Source organism: Cervus canadensis, chromosome 7, assembly GCF_019320065.1.
Source record: "Cervus canadensis isolate Bull #8, Minnesota chromosome 7, ASM1932006v1, whole genome shotgun sequence".
NCBI lineage: Eukaryota > Metazoa > Chordata > Mammalia > Artiodactyla > Cervidae > Cervus > Cervus canadensis.
In genome coordinates, this window is record NC_057392.1 from 48,691,101 (window position 1) to 48,717,751 (window position 26,651).

Here is a 26,651-nt window from a genome sequence, read left to right on the forward strand (position 1 = left end):
GCCTGCCGGGCGGGCACAGGTGGCTGGCTGAGTGCCCTGCTCCTGCGCGCGGGCTCCCACATGGAGGACGTGGATGGGGACAGTGTGGGTCCCTGGCATCCAGAGAGGCCTCTTGATCTAGATGAAGTCTTCCTTGTACCTTTTAATGCTGGTCCTCCAGATAGGAAGGTGTCCGGTCTGAAGCCAGCCGGGAAGATCCAGGTGTGTGTTGGAGACATCTTCCTGGGTTTCAGAACTCTCCCTGTGTGTTGTTACTGTGGAGAGCTGCTGATGCTGGAATGGAGGAGGTGGGAGGGATCGGCCTCTCTCTCCCCTTGTGCAGGCAAGGGCAGGGGGCGGCAGTGGCTGCTTGGTCTGCCCAGAGTGACCAATTGGTCACCCCAGTGGGTGAGCCTGGAGCCTCTCTGGTAAGCCGCCTAGCCCCTGCCCATCGGCTCACTCTCTGAGTCCTGCCCAGGGAACCTGATCCTGAGTCCTAGGGCTCTCCCTGACCCCAGCTTCCACTGGCAAGGCTTCCAGTGTCCCCGAGCCTGTTTCTCATCTGTGAGATGGGCAGGCGCATGCTAGCCCTGCATGATATTCCACAGCTTCTCACCGGCATGTTGAAACTGGACGTGGGAAGCTGTAAAACACGTGTCCATTCCAGGCTTTTCCCGAGTGGGAGGATGGGAGACTGGGGGAGACTTGACGCCGTTGTTCATTTCTTTCTGGGGTCGCCCCCTCCCCCCAAGTCCTGCCCACCGATTCTATTTGCTCCTGTGGGAGATGCTGGCTGACTTCCTGGCCGCTGCACCTCAGGCCGGGGGCGGGGTGTGGAGGCTCCTCAGGGGTCCCCCAGCGTCAGTGTTGCTCTCACACAGGAGGCCTCAGTTGAGCGGCAGGCCGCTGCTGGACTCCATCTTCGTTCTCTTCTTCAGTCCAGGGAGGAGGGAGGGCTTCTCCCTGGGGAAAAGGTTTCCCAGGTGAGGATCCTGAGCCCCAGGCAGGTTCGCTTCAGAGCTTGGGCTCTGAGGTGTGGAGCTGAGATGGGAGCTGATCATTCTGGCTGGTGAGCTGTGGGCGCTAAGCCCTGTGATGTCAGTTCTGGGGCTTCGTTCCAGGCCCTCCAAACAGGGGGTGCTCCAGGAGAGCTGGTGTCCCCCAGGAGGTTCCCACGATGCCCTCTGCTCACTGGGGCCTCACATACATGGCCTCCTCCCCCAGTCACTGGGTGGTGTGAGGAGAGCAGGTCCCCTCAACCTGCTCGCGGTGGGTCTCTCGTCCCTCCTCCAAGTTCTGCCCTGAGAACCAGCTGGGAGGCCTCTGTTGAGGATGTGGGGTGTTTGGTGTGTGGTTGGAGCCCCACTTCCCTCTTGGGGCAGCAGGTCCAAGAGGTCAGGGCTGGAGGCGGCTGGGAAGGCCGCCAAGTCCTGTCCCCTTCTGTTACCTGTGGGGAAATGGGCCCGGGGAGGCCGAGTGCCGGCTCAAGGCCACACAGCGGTCAGCAGACAGGGGTCTGGGGCCCGCTTTCCTCCCCGTGCTGCCTCCCTGCCCGCGGTCCGTGTTGTTTGTTCTGAAGCCAGTTCCTGATCTGTGCTGGTCTCTCTGTGTGTGTTTGTCTTCTGTCTTGCCCTTAGCCTGAGACAGTTTTCAGATCTCACCCACCCGTGACTGCCTGTGTTTTGTGTACGTTGAATGGCCTCGCTTCCCGATCTACGGAGCAGCTACTCCAGATTCCAGCTGATGGGGCCTCCTCAGACGCAGGCCCCAGGGCCTTCGGAGAGGCTCCCACTGCCCCGTGGCCGGCCTGCGCGGGCCCCGAGGGGGGCTGAGCCTGTGTGTGTGTGTGTGGTGGGGTGGGGCTGAGCCTGTGTGTGTGTGTGTGAAGGGGGGCTGAGCCTGTGTGTGAGTGTGTTGTGTGTGTGAAGGGGGGCTGAGCCTGTGTGTGAGTGTGTTTGTGAAGGGGGGGCTGAGCTGTGTGTGTGTGTCTGTGAGTATATGGAGGGGGGGCTGAGTGTGTAAGTGTGTGTGTGTGTGTGTGTGTGTGAAGGGGGGCTGAGTGTGTGTGTGTGAGAAGGGGGGCTGAGCCTGTGAGTGTGTGAGTATGTGGAGGGGGGGCTGAGTGTGTGAATGTGTGTGTGGAAATGGGCTGAGTGTGTGTGTGTGTGTGTGTGTGTGGAGGGGGACTGATCCTCTGCGTGTGTGTGTGTGTGTGTGTGTGTGAGTATGTGGAGGGGGGGCTGAGTGTGTGAGTGCGTGTGTGGAGATGGGTTGAGTGTATGTGTGTGTGTGTGTGTGAAGGGGGGCTGAGCCTGTGTGTGTGTGTGTGGTGGGGTGGGGCTGAGCCTGTGTGTGTGTGTATGTGAGTATGTGGAGGGGGCGCTGAGTGTGTGAGTGTGTGTGTGGAGATGGGTTGAGTGTGTGTGTGTGTGTGTTGGGGGAGTAGAGCTGATAGGATCCCACTGCTGTCCCCCACCTGAGTCTGCACCGTGTCAAACCCAGTCCTGCTGTGTCACAGGATCTCTGGGTACCAGGGAGTGGGCTCCCTGCTGTGGGAGCTGATGCACGTGACGCAGTGAGCACTCTGGTCCCTCTCTCTGATTTACCATTCACCCAGCCCCGCCTGGAGAGTCCACCCTGTCCGGAGCCCTGCTGCCCGAGCCGGCCTCGGTGATGCCTCTGCCCTCCCCTGCTGCCTGCAGTGCTGGTGAGGCCGCTGGTGAGCCCTGAGGGCGGGCTCTGCATTGGTTCTCCCCGCTCCGGGTGCAGCCTGGCACAGGGCTGGGCAGGAGCCTCTTGAATGAGCATGGCGTGGGCTTCAGAGAGGCCTGGGATCGTCCCAGGTCCACCTGACCCTTCTGGGAGGCAGTGGGGGGTGGTCTGCCTTCTCCAAGCAACTTCCTCACCCGCACAAGGGGCACGGTACCGCACCCCACCTCAACATGTTGTCATGAGGGTGAGGCAACATGACTTAATGTGTCTAGAGGACCCGTGTGTGACCAGTACAGTGGACTAGGGGTCTGCGGTGGACCTGAGGCACAGGGGCCCCCTCCTCCATGAAGCCCATCCAGGCCTGCCTCCAGCCCCCCAGAGGCAGTACGCTGTCTGGGTCTGCCCCCTGGGAACCCCCTCATGCCCTGCCTTGCTGGTCTGCACCTGCCCATCCTGTGTCCCGGGTCAGACCCTGGTGTAGGTGGCCATGCCCCTGGGCCGTGTGGGCCGGCTGCCTGGATGCTCAAGTTTGTCTTACAAAAGGGCCAAGTTTGGCACAGAGGTGGCCCAGGCTGCACACTTTTATTATGTTCGGTGTAGGTACGGAACGAGAGGGTGACTGAGCCATGGGACCCGTCAAGCTGCCTTACCCCCTGTGACCCCCAGCTCTCTCACAGTGGGGGAGGGACAAGCTTTCTGCTCACGAGAGCAGCTCGTGGGAAGGAGACCTCACTCCGGGGGCACCTCGGAGGGAGGTGGATCTGTGCCCTATGGTTGGCAGGGCAAGCTGCTGACGATTTTGGCTGCTGCTGATCTGTGTTAAGGTGAGTTTAACTTGTGACCAGTGTGGAGTGAGACTTTCGTCCTGGTCCCCTGGGATGGGCACTGCTGATGTCTGAGTCACGGCTGAAGTTTCAGATCCCCGATCGCCCGCCCACTCGGGGTCCGGCTGTGCTGTGAGTCACTCAGCCAGGAGCAGGGAATGAATGGACGGGGCGTGGGTGCCCAGCTGCTTGCTGCCAGCCTTGGGGGCACAGGTCACCTACAGTCCACAGTGGACAGGGCTCCCTGGTGTGAGCTTGTCTGAGAGTCTCACTTCTATGGGTTCCTGTCTAAAACCAGCCTGGTTAGTGACCCCCTTTGGCAGCGGGGGCTGCGGTGTTACACAGAGTGTGGTGAGCAGTGTTGGCAGAGGAAGTGAGGTGTTAGGGGATCAGTTGTGTTTAGTTGTCCATTCTTCTGGCTCCTTGAGCAGCTTTGGTCAGAAATGCGAGCAACTGAAGTTGGTCACTGTTATGGCTCTCAGAGGGTCGCACGACTTTTGAGAGCAAATGTGGAATAAAAGCATTCCTCTTTACTACGGGGAAAGCTCTGTCTCAAGTCCCTGGTCTAGGAGGTGAAATAGGATCTTGCTGTCTCTCTGCCTGTTCTCAGGACCTGTTGACGTCCAGCCCTGTCCTGTGATGTGCTCAGCATCTGGAAGGGATTTCCGGAAGTCTTTGGGGGATCTGTTAGAGCCTGGAAACATGGGAGTTTTCTTGCAGCCCCGTGAGAGGATTCAGCTCTGAGGAATCAGGAGTCCTGGGCCTTGGGGGCTATGAGGTTGCTCCTCCTTTTTTGTCATCACAAACGTTGCTGCTGTGACCATTTGGGTGACCATCTGCACACAGAGACGAGCTTGAGCTTCTCCAGTCTTCACACCTGGAAGGGTCTCCCCTGGTCCGGGGGTCTGTGCACCTTCCCGGATGCTGCTCAGTGCTTCCCCGGCGTGGTGGTCCCCCTGCCCGCTCCGAGTTCTGCCGAGTTCCCGGTGTAGACTCCCTTTTCCTGGGTGGGTCTGGCTGCCTTTGTTTTGGGAAGTGGAGCCCTGAGGGCAGCTTTGTGGGCAGACTCGCGTGTCCTCAGAGCCACTGCAAGCCTTCTGGCCCAGTGGAGACCTGACCTGCTCTTCCCCAGTATTTTCCGAGTCTCTCAGAGGTACCTCCTCTAAGAGGGGGTACCAGCTGCGGGTGCAGCGCCTCTGGCTGTGGGGCCGGGGGGCCTGGCTTCGGGACTGGCTGCCCCAGCGATGGGCCGTGTAACGGGGGGAGACTGTCACATCCCTCGCTGGGCCTCACTGTCCCCCTCTGAGACGTGAGGGCTTGAATCAGTGACTTGTACATATAGGCTCTTGGCTCTGTCCGTGTTGCTCACCCCACTTCGGATTTTGTGACTTGCAGAGGGGTCCCCAGTGTTGTGGGCACAGCGGTGGGCCTGAGTCGCAGCAACTGGCAGGTCAGGGTGGAGGCTGGGGGCTGCCTTGCAGGCGGCAGAGGCCTGGCCCTCACCAGTACCTGGCTGTGCCCTCCGTGGAACGTTCCGTGCACTCATACAGCTTGAGGGAAGGGCCTCAAATTCCAGGGCTTAAGGCCAGAGCAGGTGAGTGCTGACAGAGGGGAAGCCAAGGGGTGCTGCTGGCCCTGGGGGACCTCACTCCAGAGGCAGAGGCGCTGCTTTCTTTCTAAGGCCTGTGTGAGCCCAGGTGGCGTTGCTGCCGTGTGAAATCCCCACAGAGCCAGTATTTACTGTGTGCCTGGGAGAGTCCGCTCTGTCCCAGGACACTGCTACACACGGGCGTGGCCGTGAAGACAGGCAGAGTCAGAGCCCTGCCCTTGTGGAGCAGACCTTCTGGGAGGAAGAGGAGTGAATGAGCCAGTGATACTTGTCTGCTTTACTGCCTGGGACAGTAGGGGCTCGAAACGGGGTGGGGTTCGTTTTGTCTCTTGGTTTTCCTTGAGAAGCAGATGAGTACATTGTACTGCCTCCTCGGAGGTGAGTTGGGTTTAGCAGGATGAGGGGGCTGCGAGGCTGTCGCAGTCTTTAGGTGGGGAGCAGGGGCTCTGTCACTGAGAAGGTGGCATTGGGCCAGAGACCTGGAGGGCTGAGAGAGCTGGGAGAGCGTCTGGGTGCTGGTGGTTTGAGGAGCAACAGAGAGGGGCCGTGGGCTGCAGTGAAGTCGCTGGCATGGGGGGACGTGGCAGGAACGGGGCAGGCCTCGCGGGAGGAGGGTAAGTCCAGGCCTGGGAGAGCTCTGGCTTTGTCGGAGTGATGGGAGGGGCCGCCTCTGGGTTTTGAGCAGAGAAGGGTCACTCTGGCTGCTATGTGGACAGTGTGAAGAGGAGACCCGTCAGCAGGAGGCCAGAGAGAGGATGCTGACCTGAGTAGGTGGAAGCTGGCGGGCTGGCGGGTGCAGGGGAGGGATGCTGGGCCCATCCAGGAGAAGGGTTCTCTGCACTAGAGTTAATTCAGACGTGGGTCTGTGGCCTTGAGAGGGCTGTCAACGACATGTGCCTCTCTGACAGAGCTGGGGTTGTGGTGTTTTCATTTAACACTGAATTTTCCTAACAGTAGGATCCAGTTTTCTACAAAATAAGCAAAGGAGAAAGCATGAGAGAGAAAGAAGGGACAGAAGGAGAAATGGAAAGAGAGCAGTGACCCTGCAGTGCGTGTGTGCTCAGTCACTCAGTGGTGTCCGACTCCTGGCCTCCCCGTGGAGTGTAACTTGCCAGACACCTCTTTCTCACCCAGTGGGGTTCTGCCCTTGGCGAGGGGACAAAATAAGAAAAGTGGAACGAGGGCAGGCCACGGGGGTGGTTCCCGTTCTGGAATCAGATGAGCCTGGGCTCACATCTGGGCCTTGGCCACCGTCCACCGCGTCCCCTGGGACGGGTGACTTCACCCCTCCAAGCAGCCACGGCCGCCTCCTTCATAAAGGGCGTGGTGTTGACGACGGTCGGCTGACGGCGCGTGGTTGTCCACCTTGCTCCCTGCCCCTTGTTTGGTTTTGTCCCTTCCTGGTCGCATGGTGAGCAGGTGCTGGTTCCTCATGTGCAGGGCTCAGAGCAGTGCTGGGAATGGGGCGTGGCGGGGTGACTGTTCTAGCTTGAGGTTAAGGCGGGGCTCAGTGGACAGGCTGCCGATGGGGAGTCAGGAGAGCCAGTCCTGACGTCAGCGTGTGTGACCTTGGGGAGGCAGGGACTCAGCCCGTGGATGCCTCCTGGCCGCCAGTACTGCACTCGGCATTTTAAACACATCACCTCACCCTCAGATGGAGGCAATGGACGCGAGCAGAGTCCCCAGAGTCGGGCGATTGACTGTTTCCTTCACGGTTTTTGCTAATATCCTAGAACTGCCTGCAGCATTAGCTGCTTAATGTGTATTTTAAATCGACTCACTTTTTTTCCTCTTAGCCTCTCCTGAGGTGATATCTGTGAAATCATAGTTCTAAAGTGCTTTAATTTTTGCAGCGTTTTACATATCAAAGTAAGTCTGTGAGTATTAAAGTGGTTGGTCTCTGCTTCTTTAGAAATCCTGTTTGTCCCCTCCAGAACCGGGTACCATACCTCGGGGAGCACTCGACCAGGGGGTTTCAGGAAACTTAGGAGAGTGGAAGCACCAGAAGGTGACGGACACTGTCCCGGCTGCACTGAGCTCAGCTGCGTGCTCCGGGGGCCACGGTGCTCTTGGGCGCCCACTCTGTCCCCACCCCAGAGAGCCACCTGGGCGCCCAGGTGTCCCCACCCCAGAGAGCCGTGTGGTCTGAGATGGATGTGGGAAGCCTGGCTGAGGCCACCTTCCTGCCTGCTCAGTGGAGACAGGAAGCTGGCTCAGTGTGTCCCTTGGGTGTCACTCACGTAAAATAGCAGTGTTCTTTGGGAGGTCGTAGGTCATGGGAGACGGCCACACGAAAAAGAAGAAGTCAAGGGATCTGGTGAAGAAGGCCTGACAGCCCTACAGCCGGCCGACTCCTTGGTGGGTGGGCGAGCTGGGACACTTACCCTAAGATTTCACAAAGCAGACCTTGCTAGTGCAGGGTCGCTGAGGCTTCTGAGGTGGCTCTGTGGTAAAGAATCTGCCTGGCAATGCAAGGAGACGTAAGAGACGTGGGTTCAATCCCTGGGTCGGGAAGATCCCCTGGAGAAGGAAATGGCAACCCACTCCAGTGTTCTTGCCTGGCAAAGAGGTGTCTGGCAAGTTACACTCCATGGGGTCACAAGGAGTCAGATACGGCTGAGCGACTGAGCACACACACACGCGCTGCAGGGTCACTGCTTTCCTTCCATCTCTTCTTCTGTCCCCTCTTTCTCTCTCATGCTTTTTCTTTTGCTTATTTTGTAGAAAACTGGATCCTACTGTTAGGAAAATTCAGTGTTAAACGAAAACAACCCAAACCTCATAATTTATAGAAGAAGTGAGTTAAGGAATGGTTATACCTACTGTGTATAGATTATTTGAGCTCACTAAACAAATTCTTCAGTAAGTGCTGGAAAAGATAGGGAGTGACCGGCTGCCTGCAAGAGTGACTGCTTAGGGCTGAGAGATGGGCCCTGGGAGTGGGAGGCAGGGCGGCAGGTGGTGGGGCTGGCCGTGGCGCTGTGGGCCTGGGATGGACTGTACTATGGAAATCACAGGTTTGTGCCCAGAGACCCTGCAGCTGTGTCACAGGTTTCTGCACAGGCGTGTGGCCTGTGTGGTGGCTCTGACACGTGCAGACCCCAGAAGACAGCTCAGTTCTTCCCCCAACCCCTTTTTCCTTCGGAGTTGCCCTGGAGGGACGTCTGGGCCCACTCTGTCTCTCCCCTCCTCTCAGTGTGTTGTCTTTTCTTAGGTCCTTCCTCACCCTCCGTCCCTGTGACTTGCCGTGAACCCTGGTAGTCATCCTGGAAATCCACTTGGAAGGCCCAGGTGTTTGGAGCTCTGAGAGCAGAGCACCTACAAGACAGACCAAGCTTTTTCTTGCTTATCCTCCCATGTGTGACCTCTATACCTTGCTCTGCTAACAAGGTCTTCATCTCATTATCTCCTTGCCCAGGACCCTCCCACCACTGGGGGTAAGGAGGTGAGGACGGGCAAAGGGGAATCCAAGTTGGTGCCATCAGCTGGGCACCCAGAGGGGCTGGCTCCAGTTCCTAAGCCCGGGGCCCATTCTCCTCCAGACACGACAGGCTACTCTTCCTTGATTTCTTGTTGGGCTCCTGAAAAGCGTTAGTTGCTCAGTCATGTCCATCTCTTTGTGACCCCATGGACTGTAGCCTACCAGGCACCTCTGTCCATGGAATTCTCCAGGCAAGATTACTAAAGTGGGTAGCCATTCCCTCCTCCAGGGGATCTTCCCAAACCAGGGATCGAACTTGGGTCTCCTGCATTGCAGGCAGATTCTATACCGTCCGAGCCACCAGGGAAGCCCTCCTGAGTCAACAGACAATTGACGTCTCAAAGAGGGAGGAGGTTTATTGTAACCATTTATCCTTGCGCCATTACAGGCAAGAAAATGGAACAAAGTGGGAACCTGAGTGGGGCAGAGGGTGGAACTCGGGAGAATGACCAGCATGTGTGGAAGGTGGTATGAATTCCCCACACCCTTGCCCCTGAGCCGAAGCCCACAGATCCTTCAGGTCCTCCCCACCATTTGCCACCTTGTCCCTCTTACATTCTGTTTTCTCCTCATTCTGTCCTGCTCTGGCCGACTGAGGTTTTGGAGAACTGGAATGTGGCCCATCTCTGCTGAGGTGGTGATCTGTGCTCTGGAGAAAATAAATCTGGTAATTGAATAGCCAGGAGTGCAGTGGGGTGGAGCGGGGGGAGTAGCTTCCGTTTTGGTTGGGAAACGTTCAGGAGGTGACATACGAACCGGCACCAGAAGAGCTGGAAGGACGTAGCTGTGCTTGATTCTCGGGGAGAGCATTGTGAGCAGAGGGAACCACTGGTGTGAAGGCCCTGAAGTATAAACGTGCTAGCATGTTTGTGGATTGAAAGGCTGCCAGTCTGTTAGCAGATTTTTCTTTCCATCCTAAAAATATTCGTGTTTTCACATTCATCATTGACATCCGTGAGAAAACAGAATTTCGCCCCCCCCTCCACCCCCCAGGGAATCATTTTCCTCCAGCTCTTGTTGGAACTGATTACTAAGATCACCTAAACTAGGATCACATTGGTGGAAGCTGACCAGCCTTTGGGAGGACCCACTCGGCCCTCATGCAGTTGGAGTGCTGCAGAGCCAGGCAGCTCCATTATTGCCATATCGTGACTTGGGCTGTTTATTACAGAAGGTATTTTTTGTATTGAATCAAGGAATTCTTGCCTGGGAAAGGCATTTGAGCACTCCTGGAACAGGGTGATAAGATCAGCTGTCCTTTACTGAGTTCCTGTTGCATTCCTCACAAAAGCCTGGAGACCGGCAGCATGATTCTTTCCCATTTTCAGACAAGGTAGTTTTGGGATTTTGACTGGGGTTGCCAGGTGATGAAGTGTGGACTTAGCATCTGATCCCAGAACTGCCCACAGACCCGGCTGGGCACTCCAGCACATGTGAGATTCCACGCCAGACTGCCCACGGAGCAGGGCGATCGCTGTCGTGGGCTCTCTCCTGTCAAGTCCGGAAGCTGGCCCTGCAGCTTTCCCGCCCAGTGCTCTGGGAGGCCCCGGGAGAAGTGGGCGCCTGTCGGCTGTTCCTTCAGTGCCTGGATCCTGCAATGAGAGCAGGCTTCCCGGAGTGCTGTGCTGTCCCTCTGCCCTCCGGCAGCTCCTCCAGGGACAGCTGGGCCCAGGGAGGCGACATGGCCATCCTGGTGGCCCTGTGCCTGCCGCCCTTCAGACAGGCCTTGGTGTTTCCTGGAAGCCTGGCGTCTCCCAGGGCACGGGGCCCGCCCCACCACCTCCCTTCTTGGCTCCAAGAGCTCTGTGTGACTTGATTCCTAGTGTGCGTGCCAAGTGATACATGAGTTTTCTCTTCCAGGCTGAGCTATGGCTCGACATGGCTCTGTCCCCAGTGGACATTTAGTGGAGCAGTGGTCTGGCTCTTCAGGCCTGTCTGTGCCAATGAGCCCGGGGCCAGACATCTGCCCCTGCCTGTCACCGGGCTGTGCTGTTCTGGGTGCTTTGGCCTCCCCATGTTGGAGACGGTGTCGAGAAGGTGTTGTGTGTTATGGATATGAGGCAAACGTCCCCTCTCCCCCATCCCCAGGCTGTTCTTTGCAAGAGAGATATCTTTCCAGTCTCTTATTTTACATGGCACTCTCTTGGTTACATGCTTTATTTTGCACAACAAAGTACAACTTGAGACCACATTAGCCTGAAGCATTAATTACTGAATGTGGGTGCTCCTAAAATTCTCTTGACAGACTTCATTAAAGGTAAAAGGAAGCCAAGAAATTGAACACAGATTTAGCCACTGTTTCTGGGATTTTGATCTCATAATTGTGGACTATTGATATAAGGGATCCTTTTAAAGTGGCTACAAATATCTGGTTATAGGCTGGTGAAAAAACCAACTGCCTTAATGGTATGGGCATGGGTTCTCCGGGGGTGGGATAGGTGCCATTTCTGGTGACAACATCCCACACAGATTTATAAGGGGCTTGTATCTGAAACATCTTGAATGGATGATTGGATAATGTGTTCTGGAAAACTGCTCTGAATGACTGAACTTGACTCTGGGGTTGGTAAAGACATTCGTGTTGAGGAGCACATGAAGGGTTTGAAAAAATTCAGTTTGTAAGGTGTGTAGTACATGGAAATAATCATGAATAAGATTTTTATAGTTTAAAATAGGTATACATAAATTGGGCTTCGCTGGTAGCTCAGACCGTAAAGCGTCTGTCTACAATGCGGGAGACCTGGGTTTGATCCCTGGGTTGGGAAGATCTCCTGGAGAAAGAAATGGCAACCCACTCCAGTATTCATGCCTGGAAAATCCCACGGACCGAGGAACCTAGTGGGCTACAGTTCATGGGGTTGTAAAGAATTGGACACAACTGAGCGACTTCACTTTCACATACATAAATTAATAAAAGTTGCACATAAGATTTGGCTTTTTAATCTACATCCCTAAAAAAATTATAGTCAGTTGCTGTAAACCATCATCTTGGATCTTCTCATGGGTCAGCTGCCTTCAGTATAGGAGTCACCTGTGGCCCTGGGTTTTTGGGTTATGTGGTATTTCTTCCTGCGGCCCCTGAAGTGGGGAATCTGAAAAGGAGGGACAGAGGGAGGGGTAGCATGTTCTCTGCCCCCTCCCTCTTTTTTTCTCTCTTCCATCACTCTTGCTTTGATCACCGCTGTGAGGCACTAGCCCCTGGCTGGGCTGGGGGCTTCAGAGAGTGCCAGACTCTAAGCCTGCCCTCAGGAGACCACAGTTTCCAAACCTGTTTGAGATACCGGCAGGCCTGGTGCTTTGATTCACGCTTGCAGTGTCTGTGCTTTGCTTCTTGCTGCAGAAAGTGTACCGTGGAACATATTAATTTATCTTTAAGTAGATTTATTATATGAAATATTCATTGGAGCAGGCTCCTCTGTACAGCGTTTGGAGCAATGTACCCAGTACAGTTTGTCCTCATAAATCTATTAATGCTGATGGGATGTAATTGTCTCCTGTGAAGCTTTGGGGTGAGATGGGGGCCTGGGGAGGGGAGGGAGCTGGCTGCCGCTCGCTGTCTCTCTCCCATGGTTTGGCTGTAGTGGACCCTGTTCTGAGTGTATGTGGGTACACATCCATTTTTTTCTTTTCCTTTTTAATGAATGCAGAGGCTTCCATTTCTGAGGGCCCTCTTGTCAGCTTCCAGCTTCTTGTCAAATTCCAGTTTCTAGCAGTTGTTAGAGGTGTAATGAGGCTCAGAGGGAAAAGCCGGCTCATGAGTGAAGGCTGATCTGTGAGCAGAGGGGCCGGATATGTGCGTGCATGTGTGTGTGTGTGTGTGTAGTACGCTATCACAGAGGAAGCTCAGGGGACCAAGGAGGGGCCGGGTATGTGCGTGTGTGCGCATGTGTGCGTGTGTGTGTAGTATGCTATCACAGAGGAAGCTCAGGGGACCAAGGAGGAGCCGGGTATGTGCGTGTGTGTGTGCGCGTCCCAGGTGGTCCTTACAGGAGGGGAGGTGTCCGTCATTCCTGTGTTATCCATGAAAAAACTAAGGCCCACTCGAGCTCCGAGAGGTCTAGTAGCTTGCGTAGAATGCGGCTCATTGAGTTCAGCGAGCCTGTCCTGATGGCCTGGGGCTTTCCTGGGGCCCCGAGCAGTCCCAGCTCCTGGCCTCCAGGAGTGCCCCATCCAGCCAGTGCAGAAGCAGGACCTGCAGAGGAGACAGACGGGGAAGTGGAGCCTCCCTCCTTGTGACACAGGGTGCTCAGGACAGCCTGACGCATCGTGGGAAGCCGTGGGGAGGCCAGAAGTGCATGTCTGAGCAAGAGTGGAAGACACACAGGACACCAAGGTGTGGCGGGCAGGGTGGAGACTGCCTGGTTCAATTCCCCTCAGTGCTCAGGAAGGGAGGGCTGAGGGGCAGCTGGAGCCACTAGTGTGGGGCCTTGCTGGGGCATTTGGACTGTGACCCAAGGCTCTGAGGAGCCAGTGGAAGTTTTGAAGCCAAAGAGGAAGAGAAAAGAATTTGCAAATTTGAAAAATTCATCTTGCGTTACAACAGAGGCTGGTCTGGAGGGCGCAAGACAGGAGGTGGGGAAGCCTGTGGGGTTTGTGGTCCCCCTGCAGCCAGGATGTCAGGGGAGCAATGTGTGTGGGGTTGCCAAAGCCAAAACCATAGTTTGGCACCTGTGTTGAGAAACAGCAGAACTAGTCTGGATTCCACATCCCAGGTTGGAAACGAAAGTGAAAGTGAAAGTCGTTCAGTCGTGTCCGACTCTTTGCAACCCCATGGACTATACAGTCCGTGGAATTCTCCAGGCCAGAATACTGGAGTGGGTAGCCGTTCCCTTCTCCAGGGGATCTTCCCAACCCAGGGATGGAACCCAGGTCTCCTGCATTGCAGGTGGATTCTTTACTAGCTGAGCTACCAGGGAAGCCGAGGTTGAGAGGTCACAGAAGGGGAAAAAGTCAAAGAAAAAAAAAAGTCAGAAAAAGTGCATTAGGAGACAAATGACAAGAAGTTGTAAAAAGACTTTTATGAAGAGATAAAAAATTTAAAGGCTTACAGATAGGGAATCATGAGGGCTAACACAGTATAAGAGATTTTTTTGTTTAATAGTGTTTTAGAAATTTAAGTGGATCTGAGAATAAAAAGGAAACACTTAAAGTGAGTTAAGACAAAAACAGATTTCTGGCCAAAAGCAGAACCTAAAGTAGGGGGAAGCAGATGAGACAGCTGGCCACCGCGGGCTGTGAGGTACTTGTTCTAGCCGTCCAAACACTGACAGCTCTGGGGCTGCAGGCTTGGGCGGGTGGCACCTAGGGCTGGCCTGGGAGGAACCTGGGCAGGTGGAGGGCAAGGGCAGAGGTAAGTGACAGAATGGAGCCTACCTGCTTGGGGACTTCTTGGGCACTGCCCACATCTGTCATTTTTCCCGCAGCAGGGCTGCTGACAGCGTCAGCTAGCCAGACAGGGGCCTCGTGTGGCTCCTCCTTTCACAGTCGGCATCCTGTTCAGGCAGGTCCTTGACCCTGGAATTGAGGTGGTGGCTACCTCGCAGGCTCGTCCTGTCCTGTTAGCTGCCAGGGAAGATGGAGTTGGAAGGTCATCAGCAGATCTCGTGGGAGGGTTGAAGGAGGAGGAGGAGGGACATCTGGGCTCCGGCCTGGGTGCATTTATTGGGCTCCTCTTGTGTGCAGTGGAATGTGCTGGGTGTTGCGGGGCGCACAGAGCAACAGGGAAGACTTGCGAGACGTATGTGAGCCGAGTGCATGGTAATCTGGTATCTCATGTGAGGCTGGGGCTCTCTGTGGGATGGTCTGATCATCTGGAATAAATGTCAAGCAAGGGAAACCGACCCAGGAAGCTCTCATGTCTCCTTTAATTGCTGATCTTGCTGATGTTTTCCTCTATTGGTCACTGTTAAGGAAAAGAGGAGGTGTGTGGAGTGGAAAGAGCGTGAGACTTGGAGTCTGGAGGCCAGGGTTCAGTTCTGGCTCTGCCAGTTGTTAGCTCTGTGGTCTTGGACGAGTGTAATCTCTCTGAGTACCTACTTTCTCAGTTGTAGCTTGGATGTCTGCCTGCTGAATGCCAGGTTGTCGTGGGGATCTGTGTGTGTATGAGAGCATTTCATAAACTGCAGAGCTCTGTGACAGAGCCGCTGGTGACATCTCTAGATTCTACTTGTTTTGAGGAAAGTTGTGCCTGGTTTCTCCTGATACCTCTCTCAGCACCTCCAGTGTCTGGGACACTCAAGAAATGGTGGTTGAGTCAATGGATGAATTGGCTGCATCTCCAGGCATTTTTCAGATTTCATTTTCTAGTGGCCAGACCCTCTCCCTGTCACACTGCTGGGCAGGGAGGTGGTACGTCTGACTGCAATGCAGAACATATGTAATGGCCTCCAGGCGATGCTGGAGCCAGTGCCAGGCCCCCAGACTTGCTGAGGGTCCTCACTTCATGACCAGATCCATTAACTTGGTTTCCAGTCTCTGGGCACAGAGCTTCCTCCAGTTTGGCCCAGTTTGAAGTTCAGAAGCAGAAGCAGACCGGAGGCAGCTCCCATTTCCTGACTCCCACTCCTCTTCCACTGTGCCCCACGTGTCTGCCTACACACCCTCACACTGGGTGTTCCCATCCCCACTGCCGCACTCTGCTGACTCCCCACTGCTCCCCGTTTCCTTAGGTCTTAGGGGTGCCACGTCCCTCTCTCGTGGGCCCTGGAGAGGCCATATCTGTCCTGTCCACGGCCCGTGTGCGTGCTGGGTCCGTGCCTGGGCCGCTCACTCTTGCCGTTGCCTGTGCCCTCCTGCAGGTCGTCTTCCATGATGTTGGCGTGCTGACGGACAAGCTCTTCCCCGTCGTGGAGGCTATGCAGAAGCACTTCAGTGCCGGCTCTGGGACCTACTACAGCGACTCTATCTTCTTCCTCTCAGTGGCCATGCATCAGATCATGCCCAAAGGTAACCTGAGCTTCGGGGCAGCGGGCCCTGGGGTGTGACTTTGCATCTGTTTTCCTGGCTCCAGGACCCTGTATCGGAGAGCAGATGGAGCTCCACTGCACCCGGTGGAGAGGGCAGGGGTCAGCCAAGCTCTCTGTGGACAGTACGCCCTGCAGAGATCCAGGGCAGGGCCCTGGGCCGCACAGCTCCTGGGGCCCACTCACGAGTCCCCAGTGTGAGCTGTGCAGTGCGGACTCCCTGGGTTGGGGCACCTGGGCTCCAGCCCTGACTCTGCTCCTCATGCACACACACCTCTCTGAGACTCAGTTTGCTTATCTGTAAAATGGCAGGTTGGACTAAATGACCCTGTATCTCAGTCTGTGATCCTGATCTTTCTGGTTTGAACCTGTACTTATCTGACTTTAACTTATCAAACCTAGATGTTAGAAGTGCACGTTATGACTTAAGAGGACTTTTTCTGAAACTCTGATGCACAATTAAAGTATTTTCTGGGCTTTGGTCCCTGTGGGGCAGAAGAGATGGATTGTCTGATCTGTGATAGGTCGGCCGTGTGTGGAAGCGCTGGCAGGTTATCCTTGGACTAGAAGTCTTGAAGGGGCTTGGGGGTCTTATTCGTGGGGTATACCAGGCTTCTGGGTTCTTCTCCTCCAAATAGTCTATGATTGATTCTGGAGCCCTGGATATTGCCCCCTGCCCACCCCTATTTCTAGCCACAGTGAGCCATGAGCTGAGCTTTGTAGGGGTGAGGAGGGGAGTTCTGGGATCTTGGGGTAGCAGCTCTCCAAACTGTGACCAGGCCAGGTGGGACCCAACAGCCCGGGGACAGCCTGGCCACTTGGGAGGTTGCTGCTCCTGCCCAGCAGCCCCCAGTGGGAGAGGAGCTGAGCACCACTGCCCGAATTCCTGGTGAAACAGGAACTCAGGAGACAGAGGCTGAGGCCGGGTTCCCGTTGGCAGGTGGTCCTAGTATAGGAAAATCTAGCCCATCCATCTTGGCTGAGACTTTGTCTCCCTGCGGCAAGTTCCTGCACCTGCCTGTTCTCTTAGCTGTCAGGTGAGGGCTCAGGGAGCTTCATGAGTGCAGGTCCGAAGAGAGAGGGGACTCACTCACCTGAAGGGTGCGGGAGGAGAGCTGACATTTGTGATGCTGCGGGGAGACCAGGTGCAGCTCGGGCAGCGCCCCGAGTCCCCCACAGCCCTGGAGGTCACACACGTGCGAGCTGACCGAGGAGTTGAGTGACTGGCAGTCACTCCTCTCCCCTCGGGTGGGCAGGTGTGATCTCTCTGGGCAGACCCTGTGCAGGTGCTGTGGGCATCTCAGCCTGCACGAAGCTGTGGCCCTGCCCTCCTGGCTTCTAGGGAGCAGACGTATAGGTGCTGGTCCCAGCTGTGCTGCTGACCCCGTGTGCCTTTGCTGGGACCTCAGTGTCCCCACCTAGAACTGCAGGAGCTGACCTAGTGAAGAGTTCAGGCTTCCAGGAATCGCCCTAGGAGATTTTGTAGCTCTGGGGAGCAGAGAGAAGAGGGGCTTTACCCTTATCCTCTCTCCCCCACCTGTGCCTCACTCCTCGCAGTCCATTTTGATTGCTGTGTAGAGCAGGCTTGGGAGCAGGATTCTATTTGGTCAAAGGGTTTTGTGGTTAAACTAGCAATTTGAGATTCTCGACCAGATGGGCCTTAAGGGCCTGCCCAGTCCTGTTGTCCAGGATGCATGATCAGCCTTGAATGGAACTCTGTGACAGAAGATGTGATGAAGAACAGCAGGAGATCTGGGAGGAGGCATGCCTGACCTTCCTGTCCCTCCTCCTCCCTCCCTTCCTCCCTCATCAGCTGGTAGGTCTCTGCCCATCATGTGCTAAACTCTAGGCCAGGTTATGCTTTGGGGCACTCAGAGGGAGGGGCCGGTCAGGACAGAGCAGGTACTTGTAGCTGGTGAGGACCAGGCTGTGAACTCTAAGTGCAGATGACAAGAATTAGGGACCCAGGCTCCACTCTCTGCCTCGCTGACCGCCCTGCCCAGTAGCCTGGCCCTGTCCCTGGGCCCACATCTGCAGAGAAGAGACTTTGGCCTGGGTTTTTCTGTCCATGCAGTAGGTCCGATCGTAGGTGTCCCCCCACGTGCTCCATGGGCCCTGGGGGGGTGGTGTCAGGAGGTGGGGATGGTGCTGTGTGAGATGTGCCGACCCAAACACAGCCTCCTTTCTTGGGTTTTTAGGTGAATGATGCCAGAGGTTCATTTATGCATCCGCCTAAAGTCTGCTTCCTAAGAAGCACATTATTAGGAGTTACTAAAGTTTGATAATCATAAAATAAAGCAAGCGGTCCTGGCGTTCCCCACAGAGCTTGGGTGTTTCTGCCCAGCAGTCTGGCTGCTGCCCAACACTTGGCAATGTTGCAGAACTCCTACTGGGCAGAGCCTTTGGAATTCCTGTGATTTTCGGAAGGAGCTTTGTTTCCAAAGCACCATTAGTGCTGTCTTGAGTTTGTCATGTCTCTCTATTGCTGCCTTTTGTTTTCATTGTTTTCAATCATAGAAATTGCTATTGTCTTGTACTTTGTTGATGGTTTTGTTCTTGTGTAATTGCCACATTCTTGCTATTTTGGTTTATTTTGTTTCTTTCTCAGTGTTCTTTTTTCTCTGGGAAAGTGAGAATGGGTTGTGGGTGGATCATAAACCTTTGGTCTCACCCAGGAGGGCTGGTTCAGAAAAGCTTGTGTTCTCCTGAGTTACAGCTCAGGAAGTCCTGTCTGGTGTTTGTCCCCAAATCCAGGTTATTTCTGTGTATTGAAATAACGCCTCTCTTCCCCTCCCCTTTATAAAACACAGTTAGTTAGCATTAGTCACTCAGTCATGTTCAACTCTTCGAAACCCAGTGGACTGTAGCCCGCCAGACTTCTCTGTCCATGGGATTTCCCCGGCAAGAATACTGGAGTGGGTTGCCTTTTCCTCTTCCAGGGGTTCTTTCCCATCCAGGGATCAAACCCTGGTCTCCTGCACTGCAGACAGATTCTTTACCATCTGAGACACCAGGGAAGCTTCTGCTGTGTGTTAACACGCTGTACCCAAACTGTTACAATATGTTTACTTATTTTTCTATTTTAAAGTAACATTCATAAAAAAAATCTGAAAACTGCATTAAAATGGAAAAAAGTTATCCCTTTACTACTACATAAACATCACCGCTTTGTTAATTCTGAGTATTTTCTAATATCTTCCCAGCACGTAGCTTTTTAAAAATTTAGGCAAAGTAGAAGTTAGACTACATATTTAAAGCATCATGAGTCTTTCTTATATATTAAAGTATGAAATTCAACCTTCATTTAAGCTGAAAATTGAAAGAAATGGTACAAGTAAATCTGTATCATGACTTTTTCAGTTAATGTCACTCATCACCATTTTCTATGTAATCATAGTCTTTGAAAATTTTTTGAATGGTTCCATTGAGTAGCTAAACCTTAGTTCACTTTATCATTTCTGTGTTCTCAGCTACCTAGACGCTTTCTATTTTTTTCCTACGATCATAAATTACGCTGTGATGACTGTCCTCATGTATAAGGATTATTTTCTTTAATTAGGATGATTTCCTTAGGCTAGCTCCCTGCAGGTGCAATTCATAGGCCAAAGATTAGCCTTAACAAAGTCTGCCTGTGTTGGCTGCCTCCACCCCAGGGACTCAACGGGCAGGAGCAAGGTTCTGTACAGTTTCCCAAGCCCGTTGATGTCTGGCCTCTTGGAAGGACCCAAGGCAGCCGTGTATGAACTTCAAGGCGGTTGCTGTCTCCACTTGACAGGAGAGGAAGCGAGGAGCTGGGGGCAGGCTCCTTCTCTGAGTTCTGGGATGAGCTGGGCCTCCCCATGGGTTCCTGAGGCCTTGACCCTGGCTCATTCTGATGGCACGACCTACGTTCCAACCTCTGAAACTCGCACAGCCCCCTGAGGCTTCCAGAGCCTGGCCCCTCTCCTCTTCTGGGCCCCTTGCTGCAATCCTGCAGAGGGGGCCTGGCTGGGCTGGGTGGCGATGGTTAGCCCCGTGTATATTACTCTGACCGTCCACTCCTCTCAGATCACGTCCACAGAGAGCATGAAGGTGCCTTGCTGGTGGATTCTGCTGGCTCTGATTTTAGTCAGACCTTGTTTCTCCTTCCGTTGCTTGTTGGAGGGGCCACGTGCGGCTGGCTGCTCCTGCTCACACTTGCCTACCCATGTGTCCTACACAGACACGCGGCCTCTCTCTGTTCCTTACTCACACCCACAGGGCTTTTATCTCCTGTCAGTAGTGTTGGGCTTGTCACCCTTGGAAGCATCTTATGCAATGGAAAAGAAAATATTTTTTTGCCCAACTGGAGCTGGAGGGCGCAAAGAGCAGCTTCCTTCTGTGTCACATGGCTCCAAGGAGCTCTTGGCTCTGGCTTAGAGACACCAGGCCATAAAAACAGCCTTTACCTAGACTGAGCCACGATGCCTGGTCCATGGTGGGGAGGGGAAGGCAGGTGCGTACACGGTCAGCAGTGGGTAAGGCTGGCCACAGACCCCAGGAGACTTTCCTGGAAGGCTCTCCTGTCCTGGGGTCAACACTTTGCCAATAGATGTACTTTGCCAAGGCCCTGGTGTTTGCATGACCCAGTGCTGGGCACTGCGGGTGTCACAGAGATGTGTGCTGGACTCATGATGGTGGTGTGGGTGGCATGGTCCAGTGATGCAGGACGTCATGAAGACCAGAAGGGAGATGGACACAGGGCTGAGCATTCAGAAGACGAAGACGGCATTTGCAGGAAGGAGGAGGGTTTCATGGAGGAGGTGGAACTTGAGGTGGGCTTTGAAGAGTGGGTAAAATTTCATTGTGTAGAAACAGGTAGTGAGCAGTTCAGGCAGTTGGAAAGAGTGTGGTGAGTGTTTGGGAGCTAGCACACTGCCTCCATTGATGACACGTTAGGGCACGTGTTGGGAAGCGTGAGAGAGGAGGTGGGTGGGGAGGTTGGAATGTGCCAGGGGCTTGGATGCCAGGCCGGGGGGCTGGCTCCTCACACATGGGACAGATCCTCTGTGAGCATCTGGCAAGGAGGTCCTTGACCAGATCCATGCTTTAGGAGGTGTCTGAGGCTGGCAGTGGATTACAGGGGGAGATGTGGGGGCCCAGCACATATCTTTACTGAGTGTCCATTGGCTGGACAGGCTGGGAGGGACCCACGGGTAGACTCCCTGGCTTCATGCGGCAGCTACTCTGGATGTGCGTGTGTGTGTGCACGCGTGTGTGCACACGTGTGTATCACACATGTCACATACACAAGGGGAACTGCAGAGCCAGGTGAGACCTGATAGGCATCCCAGCTTTTGCATAGCCCCACTCTTTCCATGAGACCCAGGGACTGCAGATGTTGCTGCACTGGCTGCTGTGGGAACACTTTTGAACTCCCTCCAGCTTTTAACAACTCTGTGGGTTAAGAACGGAAGGAAGTAAAGAACTCATGAGAGTAGGCAAAGCAGACTGGTTTATGAGCTCATCAACCTGTGCAACCAGTGCTGGTATTCCTGCCCTGGGGTCTCTTGCCTGTAGTTCTTTGCACTTCAGTGTGAATTAGCCTCCAGTCCCATTGCTTTCCTCTGAACACTGAATGGAGATAGATAGCCCATGAGAATGAGATGAATATGTGAAATAATGACAAATGAGGTTGAGGGAAAGGTGGAAGGAAGGAGGAAAAGAGGATTTTGGAGCTTGGTGCACTTCTGGGGTCTTTTCGAGACAGGCTCAGGCTTGTCTTGAGAAACCCGAGAGGCCAGGCAGAAGGAGTTCAGGAGGAGGGAGGCCAATGGTCTGATTAGACCTTGGTGAGGCCTCAGTCCTGGAAAGTTCGAGGAGACCTTACTCTTTTCCACTAGTACTTTCCCTCCTAGACCCTATGAGTCTGGCTCCCTTGGGCCCTGGAACCGGGCCTGGGTGATAGAATTAGCATTAGCATGCTATGCATCTGTCTGACTTCTGAGGGCTGATCCTGAGCACCTGTTTTTACCATGGTGTCTGTTGCAGCAGGGGTATAGGAAATTCTGAGTGAGCCTTAGGCAGAACCGGCTCCATAGGAGACAGACCTTGGGCCCCAGTGGAGCCTGGCCAGCTGCTTGCTCTGGTCCGGGTGTTATGGGGTCATGGTAGCAGGGGCCTGTGTTCTGTTGGTTTCCCTGCCTGCAGTTGAGGATTAAAGTTGTGCACAGCCCGTATCTGCACAGAGGCGGGCTGGGCCACCTCTCCTGTCTCAGCCTGCGTTCGAGGCATTGCACCTCTGGGCTCAGGATTTCTGAGATTGCTGCTCATGGGCTGGGCCAGCTGCACTGGCTTCTGGCCCACTCTGTGTGCTGGGGGGGACTCAGGTGGGGTCATCCTTGGGGTGTGGGGACTGTCCCTCCCACTGGCTCTGTTTGGGGCACACTGTGGAGGGGGCATTTGAGATGAGGACGTGGGTGTCCTCTGCCTGTCTGGGGATAAAACCTCCTTTAATCACAACCTTTCATCTTTATGGAGGATGTTTGTGTCTGCCTATACTGGGGGGAGGTGGTGCAGTAGGCCCTGTGACCCCATTTTTCTGGCAAGGGAATTGAGGCACAGAGAGGGGTAGAGACCCTCCTGGGGTCACAGAGCCTGACTGAGCAAGAACGTGGCTGACTCTCAACTAGTGCTCACCAGGGACAGCCCTCCACTTTCCCGGCTTGGGCGAGAGGCCAGCCCACCTGTGCTGCTCAAATGTCCAGGCTCACCCTTCAGGCCTGCCCTCGGAGACAGAACAGGGAGGGTTCACATTTGCAGAAGCTTCAGCTTGCTCATGAGTCAATCAACCAAAATTTGAGGGCTGGCTCTGCTCCGGCACTGTTCTTGGGGCTTTGAGTAAGGAGAGAAAGTTCAGTGTTGCCTCATTTCCCTTGTCCAGCCTCAGCTTTCCCATCTGTGAAGCGGGGATGCTTTTCCCTTGGTTCCAGGGCTGTTGTGGGGAAAGGCCAGTGTGGGCCAGTACTGCCTGCACAGTGAGTCGCTGCTGATTATGATTCCTTCGTTTTGGTGTTTCTTTGGATCAGTTGCTCCTAAAGCAGTGGTTCCCAAGTTTTACTATCCAGGGACCCCACAGCTGTCTAGAAGACCAATGGCTATCTCTCCCATTTGTTCCCAGGAGAAAACCAGTGCCCAGATTGGGGGAAAGGACTATACTGGATGGGTATGCTGGCCAGAGAGGTGGGATCTGGCCAGTTGTCAGCTCCAGGCTGGAACAGGGCATTGTGTTGTCCTTAACTGTGACCTTGTAATCCACAGGAGGTTGTGTACATCCCAGAGAGCAGGGGCTGTCGAAGTAGATCTATTACCTAGTTTAAGCCTCCTAACAGTTCTGTGGTGTAAGCAGGAATTGACATCCCAGTTTTATAGATGGGCTCTATGGTGTCCCGAGAAGTGTGGCGAGTTGGTCAAAGTCACCTGGTGACTAAGAGGCAGAACTGGGATGAGGATCTTGGCTGGCCCGCTCCAGCTCTCTCCTGGCCTCAGTTTCCTCACTCTTCAGCAAGCATGTTAGGCTCCATCATCTCCTTGGTCCTTACCAGCCAGGCATTCGCTCCCTCAGTATACATACCCTGAGTTTATCAGCGATGCAGGTTGTATATGTGTGTGTTTTTTATATGTTTCACAGTTTTCAAATCGGTGGATACTCTTCCAGATCTGTGTGTGTGTGTGTGTGTGTGTGTGTGTGTCTGTCTGTCTTCTTGACTCCAACTTCTCAGGATCCCCTTTGATTCTCAGAACTCTGGGCCTATGTATCTTCTCCACGTCGGTCTCCCTGTCTAGTCTAGTTAGTCACTTTTTAAAAAACAAATAGACTTTATTTTTCAGAACAGTCTTACACTTACAGAAAAATGTGAGCATAGCACTGAGAGTTCCCATGTGCCCCAATTCTCTTATTATTAACATATTACATTAATGTGGTACATTTGTTACAGTTAATAAACCGATACAGATACATTCTTATTGTCTGAAGGCCACACTCTTCAGATGCCCTTAGTTTTAGTCTAAGGTCCTTTTTCTGTCTCAGGGCCTGCTGTGTGACTCTGGCCAAGTTGCTGAACCTGCCTAGGCCTTGGCTTCCTTGTCTGTAAAATGGAGACAGTAACAGTTTGCAGCTCAGGGGGTTGTTAGAAGAATTAGATAAATTAGTATACTTAATAGGCTTAGAACAGTGCCTGGAACATGGTAAGGGGTTAGCCAATGGAGACAGTAACAGTTCGCAGCTCAGGGGGTTGTTAGAAGAATGAGATGAATGAGTATACTTAATAGGCTTAGAACAGTGCCTGGAACATGGTAAGGTGTTAGCTCGTCTCCTCTGTGGATCACTCTGTAAAACGAGGATAGGAAAATTCAGAGGATTAATGAGATAACCTCCATTAGCCCTCAGCACTGTGCCTGGTAGGCAGCGTGTGCCCAGTAACTGGCAGTGTAAGACATGCCTCCAAACACAGCACCAAAGTGTGTGGGGCTGGAGGTATTCTCAGACTCTTAGGCACCCACTTTTGCCTTGTGGAAGGAGCTTCTGATGTGGGAGAAGGAGATTTTCTGGATGGTCCTGGGCAAGCCATGTGACCACTTATCTCCCAGGTGAGGACTCCCATCTGTGACCTGCCTTCCTCTCAGTGTTACTGTGAGCTGCAAATGGAGTCATGCAGCTTAAAATGCTTCTCCCCCCACCCGTAATGCCTTTTCCACCAGCTCCCATAATCAGAGCATCTGAAATCTGTGCAGTCCTAGCACATTAATCAACACTGTCGGCCCCATACTGCTCACACTTCCTCAGGACATCTGTGTGTATAAATATCAGGCAAATGCAAAATGCTGTCAACTCCCTGAAAGTGTACGACCTGGTCCCTGAGTGTCTTCTGCCCCAGAGTCACCTTTCTGAAACCTCATGGGATGCTTTCTATTGTAGAACAGAATGAAAAGGCAACTGGTGATGAGTGGAGGGTGGCCCAGTCCTGCCTGCTCCCAACACCCCCTTCTCCTGGCATCATGGGTGCCATCACCCTTGAGCACCCTTCTTTCAGCCATCTCTCTGGGGGGCCTTGCTGTCCTGAAGCTGGAGGTAGCCAGTTGTACCCTAGTGAGGACATTCTGGGATCCACTTTGGTTCAGTGGTGCTAGATGGAAAAGGCTGCTGTGAATCACGGGTAATTTGTGCACTGATGAATCTTAACCCAGGTTCACAGGTCCATGTGAAAAAGAATGGAGTCCAGGTTGGAAAGTCTGCAGGTGGGGGATAAAACCAAAGTGGGAAAATCCAGACTGGCAGCTCTCGTTCATTCCTGCTTTGAAACACTGAGGTCAGTGTGCAGCCTTTTGCAGAAAGCTTTTAAAATTCCATCTTTTTTTTTCCCCCTTAGGTGAAATTTGACAAATGTAGTAAAAGCTATATTCAGTTTGGACTTCTTTGTTCTGTGCTTTTTGTGTTTTCACTCACTACCATGAGGGGGTCGTTAATGTTCCCCACTGTTCTCTCCTAGCAATTTTATAAAACAGAGAAGGCTTTTAAGGCTGTTTTATGGAACTTTATAACTTTGTTCAGTTAGAACCCAAATCAGAAAACTACTCTATAACCAATGTTTAATCATCCATCAGTGAGGCGGACCTGTGTCTACCAGGAGGGGTCCTGTAGGGGGATGTACATGCATTTTGGAACCTGGGGTGCACTGGAGAGAGGTGGGGATCCTGAGGGGGCCTCTTCTCCGTCCCGACCCCATCAGCCTCAATATTGAGAGAGAGCAGAAACAAGGGGCCCACTAAACTCACTGATGCTGTTTTAACTGGTTTGCCAGCCCCTGGAATCCTTCATGGGAAAGGTGGCAGCCGTTCCCACAGTTAGTCCCATGGTCTCTGCTTGCTTCAGGGCTGAAGTGGCCTCAGGGGTGGTTTAGTGTGGACGTGAGGTCGGCAGACCCCGGGGTGAGTTCATGCTCTGCCTCCACTGTCTGGCTGTCAGGGCCGGGGGCTGGGGGGCTCTCTCCCTTCCCTGACTCCTCCCCAGAAGACAGCAACGGAGACTGACCCTAGCACCCTGCTTCCTAGTGGGCATGGTCACTGGGGCAAAGGTCTCATGCGTGCATGTGCCTTCCCATCTCTCTGGAGTTCTCTTCTGGCTCCTGAGACTGGAGAAGTGGGCAGGAACAGGGCTGCCTCAGCAGGGTGGGGGCCGGGGGGCACTGTTTCCTCATCTCTCCTGCACCCCCTCAGGCTTACTTGTATGAGAGGAGGTCCTGCTGAGGCTTTGGGCCTCAGCCACATTCTCCAACCTGGTTTGCGAGAGCATCCTGCATCGCAAACCAGCAATGACAAGGTGGTACTTGAGCTTCGTGACTGCTGGGGTATCTAAATGTCTCAGGAGCTGCCTCAGGAGGAGGGGCCGCTGGGCTTCTCCAAGTTCTCTGGGCAGAGTACCATCTAGGACCGCCTAAGCCCTAACAGAGCCTCTGGGTGAACAGCCTGGATTCTCAGTATCTCTGACTCTTTGTTTAGAAAATGGGGATAACTGATTACATAAATGTCAAAAGGTTGCATGGGGACTGAGCTGTGGCCTGAAGAGCCATAGTCCCTGGGACTAATAACACAGGTCACTGGTGCTTTTACTTCTGGAGGGTCCTGTGCATGTCAACACATCAAAGCTCTGACAAGTGCTGTGTCTTGAACTAGCCTATTTTGTGGGTCACCTCCGTACACCAGGGCCGACTCCCTGCCTCGGTACTTTTTAATCTTAAGGCTGCTTAGAACTGCCTGGGGATGAAGTCCAGCAGCTTCTGATAAATTGCATAGAAACTGCATGTTCTTTGTGGGTGAGTCACCACAGGAGCTTGGACCTTCTGAACGAGCAGTTATCGATGGGTTGCTAGCCTTGAGGAATCATGGTGGGTCCTGACTCCAGCATTCAATGTGTCTGGAGGGGCGGGGGTTCTCCTGCGGAAGAAAGCAGAAGGAAAAACAGATCCGTAGGAACTTGCCTGAGTGAAGACATCTGAGTAAACACTGCACAAAGGTTACACACATGTGTCCAGTGATCACAGTGAAAACTGTTTGCTGGCAGCTCCTGT

General features: G+C 53.8%; 1 protein-coding gene across 3 annotated transcripts in view; it reads left to right on the top strand.

The window, feature by feature from the left end:
- XXYLT1 (xyloside xylosyltransferase 1) overlaps nt 1-26,651 on the top strand; it is a 162,456-nt gene that overhangs the window by 12,116 nt on the left and 123,689 nt on the right. For 2 of the 3 annotated variants that reach the window (XR_006270338.1, XM_043473314.1), the window contains exon 2: nt 15,403-15,550. Coding sequence is in view for 2 of the 3 variants with exons in the window: in XM_043473314.1 (XP_043329249.1) it covers nt 15,403-15,550 (148 nt within the window). In the remaining variant the exon portion in view is untranslated. Of the gene's footprint in view, nt 1-14,278; nt 14,343-15,402; nt 15,551-26,651 lie in introns of those variants that run through there. The other variant, XM_043473315.1, reaches the window with a different exon arrangement.